This window comes from Columba livia, chromosome 3 (assembly GCF_036013475.1).
Source record: "Columba livia isolate bColLiv1 breed racing homer chromosome 3, bColLiv1.pat.W.v2, whole genome shotgun sequence".
NCBI lineage: Eukaryota > Metazoa > Chordata > Aves > Columbiformes > Columbidae > Columba > Columba livia.
The window spans coordinates 114,550,160-114,566,489 of NC_088604.1; the positions used below are offsets into that span (position 1 = coordinate 114,550,160).

The 16,330-nt window shown below is 42.8% G+C and overlaps 1 protein-coding gene across 4 annotated transcripts in view; it reads left to right on the forward strand.

Moving 5' to 3' along the window:
- Positions 1-1,190, forward strand: part of KIF16B (kinesin family member 16B) — a 133,394-nt gene extending 132,204 nt beyond the window's left edge. For 3 of the 4 annotated variants that reach the window (XR_010471770.1, XM_021290996.2, XM_005504993.3), the window contains one exon: positions 394-1,190. Coding sequence is in view for 3 of the 4 variants with exons in the window: in XM_021290996.2 (XP_021146671.2) it covers positions 394-552 (159 nt within the window). In the remaining variant the exon portion in view is untranslated. The remainder of the gene's footprint in view (positions 1-393) is intronic. The other variant, XM_065059320.1, reaches the window with a different exon arrangement.
- The last annotated feature ends 15,140 nt before the right edge of the window (positions 1,191-16,330 follow it).

The following is a 16,330-nucleotide window of genomic DNA, read 5'->3' on the forward strand; positions in this document are numbered from 1 at the left end:
AATTCCTGCAGAATGGATTTGAGGTTTACACCTGCTATGGTGTTTGGTAATGCTAGACGGCAGCATTAGCAGGTCATGGTTAGCAGAAAGCATTACATGACTGCAGAATAAACCAGAAAGCGTCACACAAGCACAGAATAAAACAGTCACTAAGCTTGGCAGGGGAGGAAATTGGAAAATACTTCTTTTCTGCTTTTCCTGAGCTTTATACAGACATTTCACTAGACAGGTTTTATAGATGGATTTAAATGCTGATTGTTATTAAAAGGACTTTTCACAGTCCATGGAGATCTTGTTGGGTTTTTTTTATTATACTGTTCATTTAATTCTTCAAAGTGGTCGCAATCAATTTGATCAAGTAAACCTTATGACATTTTGCGTTTCATTCCACAGAAATACCTCAGGAGCTTTTTTTCTGCAATGCTGAAATCTCCATCGTCTCCGCTGCACATTGACAAAGTGGGGCTCACTCTGTCGAAACACACCATCTGTGAGTTCTCCTCCTTCTTCAGGAAAGGCGTTTTTGACTACAGCAGCCATGGGACCAGCTAACTTTTGGGCCAGGACCCTTCTGCCAGAGGAGCGCAGTCAGAGTGGTGCCTTCGCTTCTGTGGTGCAAGAGGAATAGAGAGAAGAAAGCAGGTATCTGCCTCCGTACCTGGGGAGTTGCATCCAAACAACTCCAGTTACAGACTGCGAGCCTGTCCCCTGTACCAGCTCTCATATTAGTGCCTGCATTTTCCCGGCATGGGGTATACAAACATTTTTTTGTAAGTTGCTCTGTTAATACTGTACAAAGATTCTGAGTCTCATGCTGCGTTTGGATCCACTCCTTAGCCCGGAGCGCTTCCTTCCCGATTGCTCAGAGGATTTATTCTGGTGGTGTGAGAGCAACTCATTTGCCATGGCGGTGTGTTGTGTGGACAGAGGGTTTCTGAGCAGCCTTTCAGTTTCTGGCCAAGCTGTTCCTGAAAGAACATTTTCTCTTCTGTTTCCTTAAGCATACTGCGGCATTTAAGGTCATGCTCATACGCCACTGTTGTTTCTTTTTTTTTCCCCTCCCAGACACACTTTTAAACTATTTGACTGTATAATTGTATAGTTTGCCAAAGAAGAGTTAAAGAGCCTGGGTAACTTGAATGTTTACAAAGATATATGCAAAATGATTATTAAAGCCTAATATAACAACACTGGTGACATTTTTATTTCATGACCTAAATTATAGTACCACTACTGTTTTACATTTAATATGATGTGTAAAGATAATTGGGTTCCATTACTAAGCCTAGCCAATTACAACAAGCATTTCTAATTGAAGGAGTAAAAAAAAAAGAAAGGAAAATTTATCACTATGGTTCATTTAAGTTTTGAGATTATTTTTATTTTGATTCATTTCAGTGAAAACAAAAGTTAGGGTAAAATTTCTAAACCACCAAAGCCCTATTATCAGCAGGTTAGACTTTAATGTCTTTGGATGTGTCTAACTGTATCTGACTTAGGCATCTTAACGCCTTCAATTGGAAGCCAGGTTTTTAAGCTAAACATTGCAAACAAACTGGTCGATTCCCAAACTGGTTTTGCACTGTGTTTCAGCCATTCCCAGTCTCCCTCGTGCATTTCTGCGCTGGAGTGCTGCATTCCCCTGCACTTCATCACTGACAGGGACCTGCCCCTGCGATCTTTACCATGCCCTGTGCTTGTGTTGTGCCTCTCCAATCTCTCCCAGGGCCTCCCTGTGCACATATCGTCCCCCTGACCAAGAGGTGATGTCTTCCCTTTGTTCCTCACCCTGTTGTTGGGCGATGTTCCTGATTCCCCAGTTAGAAAGTGGAGGTTGGGTGCTTGCTGGGTTCCTACAGTGAGCTGAGAAACTGGAGTTTGATGTTGCTGCACGTGTTGATGGAAGATTGGTGACAAGTGTGATGGGGAGCGGCTGAGGGATCTGGGGCTGTTCGGCCTGAAGAAGAGGAGGCTGAGGGGAGACCTTATCACTGTCTGCAACTACCTGAAAGGAGGTTATAACACAGAGGGGGTTAGTCTCTTCTCCCAAGTAGCAAGTGATAGGATGAGAAGAAATGGCCTCAAGTTGCACCAGGGGAGGTTTAGATTGGATATTAGGAAACATTTATTCACGGAAAGTGTTGTAAAGTACTGGAACAGGCTGCCCAGGGAAGTGGTGGAGTCACCATCCCTGGAGGTGTTTAAAAGATGTGTAGATGAGGTTCTTAGGGACATGGTTTAGTGCCGGAGTGAGGTTATGGTTGGACTCAATGATCTTGAGGGTCTTTTCCAACAAAAACGATTCTGTGATTCTTCACTTGGCTGTATTGACCCTCGTGACCCAACAGGAATGCTTCAGAGGCAGAAACTGGGCATGGTATTGCTGGTTCTCATAGTGGCCTGGGAACTTTGACCCTAAATCTCACTTCAAAACCAGAAAGTCTTTTCTGTGTCTCCTTCTCCCTTGGCCTGCTCCCACTCCTGCCTCGTTGCAATGTAATATGATAAAGAATTAATGCTTAAGAATTTCAAATAATGAATTTTACATAACTGTAGAGTATTATTTCCTGTGTGCAACTTCTACAAAAAGACTTGGCAGGCCAAGAAATGGCAAGCTTCTTTGTGTGTTGCACAAACCCAGTTTCTGCAGATGTCCTACCTGAAGAAAAATCTAGTAGTGGCAAGTGCTTTTCCATGGTGAGCAGCGCAGAGCCTGATGAGCACAGCCCATCGTGCCACGTGGCAAATGCTGATCTGCGAGAAGGGTTGAGCGCACAGGACTCCCAGAGGTAAGTCCCACGCTTTGTGTCACATTGGATTTGGAGAACCTGTTTAAGAAAAACACAACTAGACAGAGAGTTAAGTCAAGTGAAGAATATTAATATTCATATTTTTCACATTAATTTAAAAGACGACTTGTACTCGGTTCCTGTCTATGATACAAATTAATTCAGGGAGGACCAGATGCTCTAGTGATATAAACCTGCCAATAAAGTGGCTAATTTATGTTGGCTAGTTTATCTGGCCTGAAGCGTTAAATGTGTATGTAGCAAATAACAAAGTAAAGGCTGATTAATCTCTCTGTTTAAGATGTCATCAAGTTAAAAGCTACAGGAACACAAGTGTAAGCATGCAATTAGGACCGCAGCCCCAGGCTACCAGCTTTTGCCACCTTCTTATATATCCTTCAGTGGTACCCACAGTTTAGTCAATGACTGCAAGCTTAGGCTGGACTATGAGGCATCTTTTAACAATTTCATCACTAAAGATATGATGGATTTTATAACCTACGGTCTTTAAATCCAGACTTTATAAGAAGTTTTCAGCAGAAGCTGAGATGCGTGTCGAAAAGCTGAGATGCATGTTGAAATTAGTAGTTATTTTCAAGATGTTCAAAGTGCATTTCTGTAAAGGTATCTTCAGGCTCTAAAATTCTCTATGAATTTTATTTTCAAAATATTAACACTTTCAAAGATACTGTTAAAGTAATCTCCAAGTCTCATACAGTTGTTATTTTTGGTTTTGTTTTACTGTTTGTTTGGTTTTGGGGTTTTTTAGGTGCCTCTTTAATTGGCCTGTGGGCTTCACATCAGCAAAGTCCTTAAGTGAAACCTTAACTTCTGTATCAGGACTTGTTACATTTTAAGAAATGCATGTATTTAAGTGCTTTACTGAACTGGGGTCATCATTCCTACCAGTGTAACTGAAGTTGGGCCTCCATTTAAGTCACCAAACCGTTTGGCTCATATCCTTGCTGACTCTGCTGCAATTTGTCATCGATAGTAGTGCACAAAAAAGGCTAAAAAGCCCACTGGAGATGATACTGGGCTATTTTCTGCGTGATGACTTGATCAAGATGCAAAATAACTTTGGGCAAAGCCTTCTGGCTGGTCTTGACCCTCCACTCCTTTAACTGGAAGTGCCCTTCCTCTGAATATGCTGAATGTGGAAAGAGGTAGAGCAGTTGCAGATAAAATGAGGAACTGAAAGAGATATAGGTAGATAGATACATTTATAGATAGATAAATAGATATATAAAGCCATCAGGCACTGAATATGTTGCTCCAGACAATCAGACCCAATCTGTCCAGTTTAATCAGTGGTTCTTTAAAAGATACTGCAGAATTTCCTATTTACTGTCCATGCGACCTATCCTGTAGATCAGAATAACAAACGCATTTGTACTAGACTGTGATAAAGCTGGAAACTTTACATGCTGCCGCCTTGCTGCTTTATCTCAGAATTGGAAGAAATTAATTACTTTTCACTTAGCAAGATTCTCATGTCCACCCCTGGACTTGTTTTCTCTGTGTTTCATTCAATCCTGGGAAAAAAAAATAGATTTGATAGGCTAAAGAGCAAAAAATTGTTGGCTCTCAACCTCTCACCATGGGAAACAGAGGATGTTCTTTTGCGGGCAAGTCTTCATGAGCAATTAAGTTCTATGGAGTTGCTTAGGCCTCGAGATCCAGTTCAGGGGTTGAAGTCTGGTTATATTTTCTTGGGGACCTATGAAGTGAATTTTTGATATTTTTTTTTTTTTAAATTGTTGTCTTATTATTTCAAGAGAGTGTTTTGTTACAATTGGTTGCAGAGCAGAATGCTATTGTGGATGCACTTTTCTCAAAAGAATGACAACAAAGTCAATCAAAAAAGAAACTCAAAACTAAAACAAGTAGGGAAAGAGAGCTGTGACCTGAAAACATGGGGTTGGGTTTGGTTTGGTTTGGTTTTTGTGGGAAATCTGTAAAATTCAATTACACCATCCTGTCTACTTCAGTTAAATCAGTAAAAGATCTTGTCCAACTGGACAAGAATACCACATCACAAAAGATATTGTTCTTTTGTCTTCTTGAGATTGAGTTTTAAAACAGTTTTAAAAGGAGTGGGTGTGTGGGGAAGTCTTATTAAGGGATCACATTGATGTTTGATAAAATGGAGACAAGATTTTGGACTAGAGGCTTTAGTCTTGTGTCTCAGCAAAAAAATGCTAGCGGCAGCACGGGGAGCCCTGTTTCTGGTCTATTCTTTATCATTGTGTTTTCTTTATAAACACTGACATTTTTCTCCAGTGTCATGATGACAGCTGAAGTGTCAGCTCCCCGTAGCACAGCTTGTGCATTCACACAGAGTTTTGGCAGCGTTTTTGTTGTTGTTTTTAAGAAATCAGTCTTTGAAAAAGTCTGTAGACTTTTCTTCATAGATCTGTTTCTTTTTCTAAGTCCTTCTTGGTTTCTTTTGATAGCTTCTTTTATCTTATAGCAGTTTTGTTCGAATGGCTTTTTCTCATTCTTCATAAGTTTTCAATTCTTTCCTTTCTGTTTTCTTGTTTTACAGACAATTTAGAAGAATGTGCTGGGAAGAATTGAAGAAGAAGAAAGCCCTTTATTATCCGAAAAGAGGTAGTTATCTCATCCTCTTCTGATGTAGCAAAGTGGAACATGAGTTTTTGATCTTTTTACATATTTTGAACTTCTAAGCCTTCAAAGGTCTCGCATGCTACAGCTTTTTGGGGCATCTTACTTTTTCATGATCATCCCTATATTCTTTTCCATTCTAATTAGCATTTGACACGAGCCTTTCTTCAAACAATGTGTTTGAGGAGAGAGAGCCTTCTGCTTAATGATACCTCCTTGTTTAGGTCAGGAGGTCTTTGTGGGACTCTGACTTTTGTCAGCATCCTTGCCCAACAGTGTATTTTCTCCACATTAACCTATTTTAATGTCACCTTGAGACAGGGTTAGTACTTATTCTGTAGTAATCTGTTTTTCTGCTTCCTTAAGATATGGATGAGGTCACCGATGGAAACCAGGTTTTAGTCACCTTCTGGAAAAATCAGTGTTCTTGGTTTTTGGTATTGTGAATTACGTCAGAAATCAGGATCTCAAAAATGGGGGAGGGAAAAAAGATATTATTATGTGACCTGGGAAATCTCAGCATGTTTTCAGGACTTCCGTGTCACGCTTGTCTTTTATTCCCAAAGACTGATAGCTAGGAGATGCGTGGGTTGGAAATTATTCCTTTTCATGGTGCAAATGAGCATACTAATAACGAGAGCTTCAAGAATTGTTCTATGGGAGCAGAAATTATCTGTGTATCAAAGCACCTGTTGTTGTCACTGATTTCAACATAAGACAAGGTAATGTACTGCTACTGAAAAAACAAGCCATGACACATTTCTGTCTATAACCACCTCTAATTCTTGTCTTTTTGGTGCCTGAGTAACAGGGGAAGAGTGCTGGACAACACAGGGACAATACAACCCTATGACAGGGTATCTTAAGACCATGTGAGCAATTAGATGCATATCTCAGTTTGTCCTGTACTCACATCTGTCCAGTTTTGAGCTTGGGAGTGTTCATTAGTGCAGCATGGTTAAAAGAAATTGCCAGTTCTGGAAAGCAAGTGCTTCCAGGAGGTACAGCGGACACCCCCTGTGCTTCGACACAAAAAGGTTGCTCAACAGCCTGTGAAATCAGACGCTTGGACAAGCTTCCAAGCTGCTTGAGCGTATTGATTCTGGCACCAGCTTTCATAAGCAGGTGCTCAGGTTTATGTGTCCAGATGAAGTTACCTCTTAACATCTTAATTATATGCCAGACTTCGGCTTTAGCCGTTGTGTCAGTAGCACTAAGTGTCATTAGGAAAAGCAATGGAGAATGGAAGCAAGCCAAAAAAATGGCAGGAAAATTATTAAAAGAAGTGCCTGTTCTAAAAACACATATATCACGAATCTGTCGTAACAATAATATTTGCGCAGCATTATACACTGAATGGAATCGGTATTGCTCAAATGAGGGAAGCTCACCAGCAGGTGAGAGCATCCTTCAGCACAGCACATCTGATGTGCAAGAGGATTTCACTTCCCTGGTGGAGTAAGGTTTGCAGTGAAAAGTGCCGAGGGTTTCCCAGTCCTAACTGGGACTCTGTTCAATTGTGTTGGCAATGTGTATTTCATTTTGTGTGAACTGAATCGTGGCATTTTGAAGTTGTACTGAGTAGTCTGGCCTTTACCTGCAAGCTGAGGTTTTACAGGGCAAGTGTGCCTGCTTTATTAACGCCCATCTGGTATCCTGCACATTACACAACAAAAAGCAGGGAATAATATTCACTATACTGTTACGAAGGCTGTTGTAATACCTTTCTAGAAAGAGTTTTATGAAGCTGGTAAGTGAGACTGCCTAGATGATATCCTTGAAAATCAGTGAGGACAGGACCTTCTTGGGTTGAGTGATTTATTATTTAGATAGGAGAGATGGGGCTGTGGTTATTGAGGCTTCCCAGAGCGCAGTGCTGAAAATTTAGTGTTCAGTGTCTCTCTCCTTGGAGATATGCTGAACTTAAGACAACTAATTTGTTCTGTGAGCCTGTCATTTGTTTTCACTTTAGCCAATATTCACTGTTCAGGTGGAAACTTTCATTCTGTGGTACATACCCATTCAAAATGCAGGAAAGTAGTGGTGGCAGAAGGGGACCAAGAAGGGTACTGGTGCCACTTGGGTACCTGAAGAGCTACGTCTAACACCCCTTCCGCAGGTTAATCTGCCTGACAAAGCTAATTACTTCCTACGACTTCCCACAAATCATGCAAAGCAGCTACTCTGTGATGTCTCTGTGGGTTTCCAATGATGTTCACTTCCTCTGGTTCTTCTGCTCAGGCCATTTCTAATGTGAATCATGTTTAAATTTGAGTTGTTTCAGAGATTAAATGCACATGCTGTGTTGATCCCTTTTCATTCCCTGGGTGTACTTTGTTAACTGTCCCCTTACATATTGCCAGGGATGTGGGTGGTTAAAAAAAAAAAGCAAGCTGGAGTACCCATTTGTTTTTGTATTTCCTCTCAGTTCCTCCAGCTTTATGATGTTCAAAAACCCCTGTTTTCACCATCGCATAGAAATGCACCTTCAAGAACAATTTTATACTCTGGTTGGTCTCCAGGTAATCTAAATTTTTCATTCCCCTATTACTAAACCCAAGCTTGTAACTGAAAACAACTCTCATCCCGTTTCAAATTAACCCCTTGGTGTGAAATGTCAAGGATTTTCCAACTCTATCAAATGGAGTTACCGAAGCTGGAAACCTATTGACACCAAGGGGTTAACCCATTAGCCACTATTTAATGTCCTCAGCTTTCATCTACAGAATCACAGCTAGCGCTGTGACTTACTAACCCCACCACAAAAATGTCCAAGGATGTGTGTTATTAGGTATTTTATTTGGGGATAGACTTGGGAGAAAACCAAGCTACTGCAGAGCTGTAAAGGAAAGCGAATAAAGGGCCTGAGAGTGAAAACCAGCAGTAATTAAAGAGAGATGCGTCCCGTGTTAATGGGCCTCAGGGCAAAACCAACTGTTTCCTCCACGTTTCTGCTCTCAGTGCAGCTATGGTGGGATGGTGTGTGTGGTACCTGTGGCACCACAGGGGCTGGAGCAGACTGGGCAGACTGGTCTGGAGTGGCTGCCTGTGGGAGGGCTGTTGGGTTTGGTCAAGCTGTCCCACAGATCTCCCAGCTCTGGGCACGTTTTCCCCAAACCGCCAGTCCAACTGTGTGATATGGGATGAGCGTGGGCAAGGGCACGTGGACACTTCGGAAGGCCACGCCAGGACACAGGAGTGGAGGTGGTCTCCAAGGCATCCCCTGCTCCCAGCGATGGAGCTGTTGACAGATGGCTTGCGTGTTTGAGAAATCAAAGCCAGGATTTCCGCAGACGCACGGCATACCCCAGAGAGCCCCTCCTTGCCAGCTATTAGCTCAGGTAACACAAATAGGCCAGGGAGCAAAAAAAAAATGAGCTTTTCCATCCGATTCCATCACCAAATGCTTCTTCCCCACAGTGCATGGGATGGGAGCAAGAGCTGTGGCCAGACGGCGAGAAGGACCCCAAGGGTGCGGGTATCCCCAGGATGAGCGCTGCCCGCCCCTGCTCCCAGCTCTGCACAGCAATTTGGCTTGTTTCCCCACACCGCTTAGGTACGGACTGGGAGTGCAGCATCGGTTTTTGGCCACACAAATCACGCATTAGTTTACAAAGTAAAATGCGAATGCGATGTAACACAAGGAGATGGGCAGGGAATGAGGCGGTGAGTTTGGATTTGCGGAGGATGCTAAATCTTCAGGGATTCATGTTTTTGGAGGAACAGGCTGAAACACTGATTAAGTGTAATTCCTGGGTCCATCAGGCTGGAGACTGGCGGTCTCACCTTATGTTATTCAAAGTCTTCCTCTTAGTGTCACCTCATTTTTTTCCTACAGAAATGCCTTTACAAGATTTGCAGCAATTTTCCTGACAGATCTGATAGTCCATCTCTACTGTGGAAGCTTTGGAAGGTATCTGCTCAAGGAGAGCGTGTTCCCGTTATCACCAATTCTGTGAAAGTACTGAATTAGGATATTAGTTATTAACTTCGACTACACAAATTATCATTTATATCATTACAAATCTGTCTCTACTGAGCAACCATTTTTATGGTGATGATCCTAGTATTTGCATAAAAATTGCAGTACACAAGGTAAATTACGTATTCCAACCTGCAATTTTTGCCAAGGATTTACACATGCAGAATAAATTATTTTCTCCTTCTTAAGCAACAGTAATCATAAGTAATGTGCAGAAACATTCATAACCATGGTCTCACATAAAAGCTACATTTTTTCCCTCTGTAACCTGCTGTAATTACAGTGTACATCAATTCCACCATAGGTAGATACACCAGGTTTTTTTTTCCCCTCTTTCTCATACAATTTTAATGACTATCCCTGCTTAGAATACAACATTTTAAATTAAAAAATTAAAAATTTAGAAGTAGATTGTTTCCCTGACAACAGCAACAGCAATATTTAATTCCCCCCTGTGTCATTTGTAAATAAATACATACAGTTGCTGATACTAGTGAGATAATGTGCCTGAGGCTAATTGTGCCATTACAAATATTTTGAGCCTGAGCTTGATAATGCAGGTCGTGATACTTAAATATGTATGAACTGAACTAATTTAACTTTCTTGCTGCTTACCAGCATATTGATAAAACCCTTCGTAACGAGGCTACATGGACATCACAAAGCAGCAGAGTTTTGCTGGGTTGGGTATTATGGGGCTTGGGTTTTTTGGGCTCCTGGTGGCAGCCCAACGGAAGAGGCTCATGTGGGACCATGGCGGGTGTGGAGCAGATCCTGCCAGCTTCCTTCAGCCCCATGGATGTCATCTCCTGGGGTGGCCTGGGGTGGGTTGTACTTGTGAGACACCCCAGACCTTTCAGCACATGTGGTATGTAAGAGAGCTTGGCCTTATTAAGTCCTGCATAAAGAGGGCAGGTTTGGCTCTTTCATTTATTAACTAGTCACAAGAGGAGCTGCATGTGGATGGGTTTTGCTCAGACTCATGAGTGAGAACACCCCACATTTGTGTTTGGAGTCTGGGGCTCTGCAGAGCAGGCCCGCAGTCGTGTCCTGTGCAGCTCCTGATGGTGAGGCTGGGTGAGATGCGGCCAGAGGCAGAGTCCCCACAGGGTGTCTGACAGAGGCCACTGCAAGTTAGTGACTCACTAGAACAGGAAAAGATGAGAAAATGCCAAGACATGTGGTCTAATCCCCATGTCTTGCTGTCCTGGTTTTGTTAAATACAAGTTTCTCTTTTAGTGAATTTGCCTGTCAGCTAAAGCTGCCTTATTAGCTGCATTTTTCAGACAACCCTTCTGTTGTAGGACTGCTGATGGCTGGTGATGAACAGGTGCCAATTGCTACCATGACAGTGCATTGCCAGCAATATCACACCAGTTGAGACTCTTTGATTTCTATCCAGAAGTTGATTTGTCAGCTGGAAAGCCAGGGAGTGATCAGTAAGACTCGCTCACCTTTTAACAGCCCAATTTGGTCAGTGCCTAAGTCTAGTGATGAGTGGAGACTAACTGTAGGCTACCGTGGCCTGAATGAAGTTATGCCAGCACTGAGTGCTGCTGTGCCTGACATGCTAGAACTGCAATTTGAACTGGAGTCAAAGGCAGCCAAGTGGTATGCTAAAACTGACATTGCTAATGCATTTTTCTCTCTTCCTGTAGCAGCAGAGTGCAGGCTGCAGTTTGCTTTCACCAGGAGGGGCATCCAGTACATGTGGAATCGCTTGCCCCAGGGGTGGAAACACAGTCCTACCATCTGCCATGGACTGATCCAGACCACGCTGGAACAAGGTGAAGCTCCAGAACACGTGCAATATATTGATGACATCATTGTATGGGGTAACACAGCGAAAGAAGTCTTCAAGAAAGGTGACAGAATAATTCAGATTCTTTTGGATGCTGGTTTTGCCATAAAACGAAGCAAGGTCAAGGGACCTGCATGAGAGATTCAGTTTTTAGGAATAAAATGACAAGATGGTCGTTGTCAGATCCCGATGGATGTGATGAACAAAACTGCAGCTATGTCTCCATTTACTAATAAAAAGGAGACACAGACTTTCTTGGACATTGTAGATTTTTGGAGAGTGCATATTCCTGACTACAGCCAGATTGTGAGCCCTCTCTATTGAGTGACTCGTAAAAAGAACCAATTTGAGTGGGGCCCAGAACAATGACAAACCTTTGAACAAATTAAGCGTGAGGTAACTCATGTAGTGGCCCTTGGACCAGTTCAGACTGGACTAGGTGTTAAAAATGTGCTGCACACCACAGCTGGAGATAATGGACCTACCTGGAGCCTCTGGCAGAAAGCACCAGGAGAAACCCGAGGTTGACCCATAGATTTTTGGAGTTGAGGATACAAAGGATCTGAGGCCAACCATACTCCAACTGAAAAAGAGATACTAGCAGCTTATGAAGGAGTCCAAGCTGCTTCAGAAGTGATTGGTACTGAAGCATAGCTTCTCCTAGCACCTTGACTGCCCGTTCAAAGGGACAGTTCCCTTTACGCATCATGCAACTGATGTTACGTTGGGTAAATGGGTTGCATTAATCACACAATGAACTCGGATTGGAAGTCCCAATCACCCAGGTTTCTTAGAAGTGATTACAGACTGGCCAGAAAGCAAAGACTTTGGGATGTCTCCAGATGAGGAGGAAGTAACACGTGCTGAAGAAGCACCACCGTATAATACTCTTTCAGAGACTGATAAGCAGTATGCACTGTTCACAGATGGATCCTGCCGTCTTGTAGGTAAACATCGAAGGTGGAAAGCTGCTGTGTGGAGTCCCACACGACAAGTTACAGAAGCCACTGAAGGACAAGGTGAATCTAGTCAATTTGCAGAAGTGAAAGCCGTCCAGCCAGTTTTGGACATTGCTGAACGAGAAAAGTGGCCAGTACTTTATCTCTATACTGACTCATGGATGGTAGCAAATGCCTTGTGGGGATGGCTACAGGAATGGAACAAAAGCATCTGGCAGCACAGAGGTAAACCCATTTGGGCTGCCACACTGTGGCAAGACATTGCTGCTCGGATAGAGAGTCTGCCTGTGAAAGTTTGTCATGTAGATGCTCATGTGCCTTAAAGTCGAGCCACTGAGGAACATCTGAACAACCAACAAGCAGATCAAGCTGCTAAGATCAAAGCAGCTGAGGTGGACTTGGACTGGCAACATAAAGGTGAACTTTTCTTAGCTCGGTGGGTCCATGATGCTTCAGGGCATGAAGGTAGAGATGCAACATATAAATGGGCTCACGATCGAGGGGTGGACTTAACTATGGACACTATTTCACAGGTTATTGGTGAATGTGAAACTTCCGCCAAAATAAAACAAGCTAAATGGTTAAAACCTGTGTGATATGGGTTGTGATGGTTCAAGTATAAGTACGGACAGGCTTGTCAAATTGATTATATTATATTTCCACAAACATGTCAAGGTAAGCGTTATGTACTTACAATGGTGGAAGCAACCACCAGATGGTTGGAAACATACGCCGTACCTGATGCTACAGCCCGGAATACTATCTTGGGCCTTGAAAAGCAAGTCCTTTGGCAACACGGTACGCCAGAAAGAATTGAATCAGACAATGGTACTCATTTCAAAAACAGTCTTATAGACAATTGGGCCAAAGAACATGGTATTGAGTGGGTATATCACATTCCATATCATGCACCAGCCTCTGGAAAAATTGAAAGGTACAATGGTTTGTTAAAAACTACATTAAAGGCACGGGGTGGTGGAACCTTTAAAAACTGGGATTCACATTTAGCAAAAGCCACTTGGTTGGTCAACACTAGGGGATCAACCAATCAAGATGGGCCTGCCCAATAAGAAATTCTTATGTACTGTAGAAGGAGATAAAGTCCCTGTAGTACACATGAAAAACATGTTAGGAAAGGCAGTCTAGGTTACTCCTGCCTCAGGCAAAGGCAAGTCCATTCGTGGGATTGGTTTTGCTCAAGGACCTGGCAGCACCTGGTGGGATGGAGAAGTTCGGTGTGTACCTCAAGATGATTTGATTTTAGGTGAAAATATTCAATACTGAACTGCATGATGTTAATTGCCATACTAACAGTGTTTAATAAGTGTTTTTCAGATCAAGACAGTGGTGATGAAACCAGAGCTAGCTTCTTTGAGTGGCACCTGACAACTTCTTCGAAGTTTATGTCTTTAACCCACAAACAGTTGTCATGAGATGTACTAGATGTACCATTTTTCCTGCCCTGGGAGACTGTTGTGATAAAACAACTTAATGAACTTTTCAAAGGATGGTCCATAGACTAGGAGAATGATAAATTACACCTGTGTATATATGTGTGTGTGTATATATATAGTAGTAGTGATTAATTAGATTGTATTGCTAAGGTCTAAGTATGCCGTGAATGGCATGTTATAAGGAGTGGAATGTCCTGGTTTTGTTAAAAACAAGTTTTTCTTTTAGTGAATTTGTCTGTCAGCTAAAGCCTTCATATTAGCTGCATTTTCCTGAAGAGCTAGATAAGTGTTTTGATAAACATAGCAATGGAATGTGAGGTCACTGGTAAGGATGGATGTACATCCCGCGAGAGGGGCAACGAGAAACAGGTGACCAAAAACTGACCAGGTGAGTATAACATCCCATTCACGTGATACTTCATATAAAAGTGGGAGATCACGAGGATCTCTGCCCTTTTCCTTATGGCTGACATTAGGAGAGGACCTTACGAGCTGTCCCTGTGAACTGAGGACTAATGATCGACTGAATCCAGTTCCAGTTGGCTGCAGAGTCCAGTCTAGGACTTCAGGTGCCGGCCCTTCATCTGGTGGAGCAGTTGCCGGGACTTTCAAGATTGGTTTTGTATATTTTGTAGTATTTTCTCTATTTTTATTAGTAGCATTAGTAAAACATTTTTAATTTTTCCAACTCTCTTCTCTCGGTCCTTCTTTCCCTCCCAATCGCTTGTCCTTAGTGGGAAGGGGGAAGAGGGGGAGGAGAGTGGGCTAACAATACATCTGCCACGGTTTGTTGTCACCACGCAATCAAACCTTGACACTTGCCCTGTGTCTATATGAGAAATTATCTAAGTTTACAAGCTCCCTGCTTGCAAGATATTCTGCCTCATGTGAGCTCAGCCGTTTATTTTATCCTACCAAGCATCAAGTTCAGTTCTAGTGGAAAAAATCCTTTTGAACCCTTCAGTGAGCATTGCTCTTAGGCTCAGGACTTCTGGTTTAGCCCGTCAAGAGCTTTGGCCAGGTTCTGTGGTGCTGTGCTGTGCCTCTCAAAGCAGAGCAAAGCTTCTGAGGGAAGCAGATTCCTCATCTCTGGGTTCAGCCTCGCCGGGAAGGGGAAGATCAATCTCCTGCTGGGCTTTGGCTCAGCACATGCCTTTGGGCTGGTGGCAAATGAACTCTTGCAACATCACTGCAGTGTTGGGTTTGCCTACAGATAGAGAAATGCTTAAGGTACAAGTTCTCTTAGATTTCTTATCTCCACTTGTCATGTTCTTGTGTAGCTAATTAAGCAGGTGCTGAGCCAAGTGAAAATTTACCGATGGTACAGGTAGCACTAATCCCAACTCCAGCATTAGGAAACCTCTGAGACCAAATTGTGGTTGCCTCCCAGTTGGTGTGGCACCAGCTCATCCTCTCTATGGTTTGTGTGTGTCAGCTGAAGGCTGCAACCAGCACAACCCACGTGAAGTTGCTTGGACCCTGTGGTAGCTGGATAAGTTTATCGTTCTCATTGCATCAGCAAAATCTTCAACAGGACTGTTGAGGCTGGAGCAGATCCTCAACTCACGCCTGCTGCTGGGGCTCAATCAAAGTTTCTATCACTCTCTACATGTTTAAAGACTTGTAGATGAGGTCCTTAGGGACGTGGTTTAGTGCCAGAGTTAGGTTTTGGTTGGACTCAATGATCTTGAGGGTCTCTTCCAACCTAAATGATTCTATGATTCTAAAGTCAGTGGTGCTATGTTGTTTTATAGAGTCTGAGGCATTCACTATGTGCTGTGGGGAAATGTAATCCTGAAAGTGGTGTATTTCAGGGGATGCAATTTCAGCAGAGCAGAGCATTGCTCTTGTAGGGCTCTTCGCTGGGAAATGGGCTGCCACAAGTCACCTAATAAACCTCGAGGCAACGTACCATGATGTACCGTGATGGAGGGGAGGAAAAGCAGATATAAAGAGAGAAGAAGTAATGAGAAAGAAAAGGCTTGAAAACCTGGCTGTCATGGTTCGAGTCACACTAAAAGGATTATTTGGTTGTGAATAACGGGTCAGCAATTGTGTATCTGACTGGAAGAACCATGTGCTGTCCGATACAACAAGCTCTACTTAAAGCTTGTTAGATTTAATGTGTTGAAATGATGTTACACACAGTCAGCCTTGGTCCACACTAGTAATTAATGTGAGTACAATTAATTTGAGTGGAGATGACACCTTTTGTCAGCAACAGGTGGTGCAAAGGTAAAGCTGAGCAAGCAGTTGAAAGGGAAATCATTAGCAACTTTCCTCTACGATCACAAAGTTTGTCTTCACACCTTGTTACTTCCCTAGATGGATGAGCTAAACGCAGAGAATAACAAAACAAGAGAAAGCCTTTCATGAGCTTCTAAAGCCATTCTCACTGGTTGAAAGGAAAGCTTTCCTTTGTATACAGTGATATTTCTTAAATGAGATGCTTTGATGGTCCTTGAGGCATTTAGCTCATCTCACAACAAATGTGGAAATTAAAGGAAGTATGCAGTTTGTAAGACAGTCCTATTGTTTGAACAAAGATTGACTGCAAGTGCTTTTGCTCAGATTCAGCACACTTAGGCATGTTTATACCTATTACTACTTTGCTGGAGTCTCTGTCAGAAATTGGCCCCCATTTGGGTATTGCACAGGACGCTTTCCATGGCCCAGCCAACCAGCGCTGCCTGGGACTGGCTGGGGACCTCTGCAGA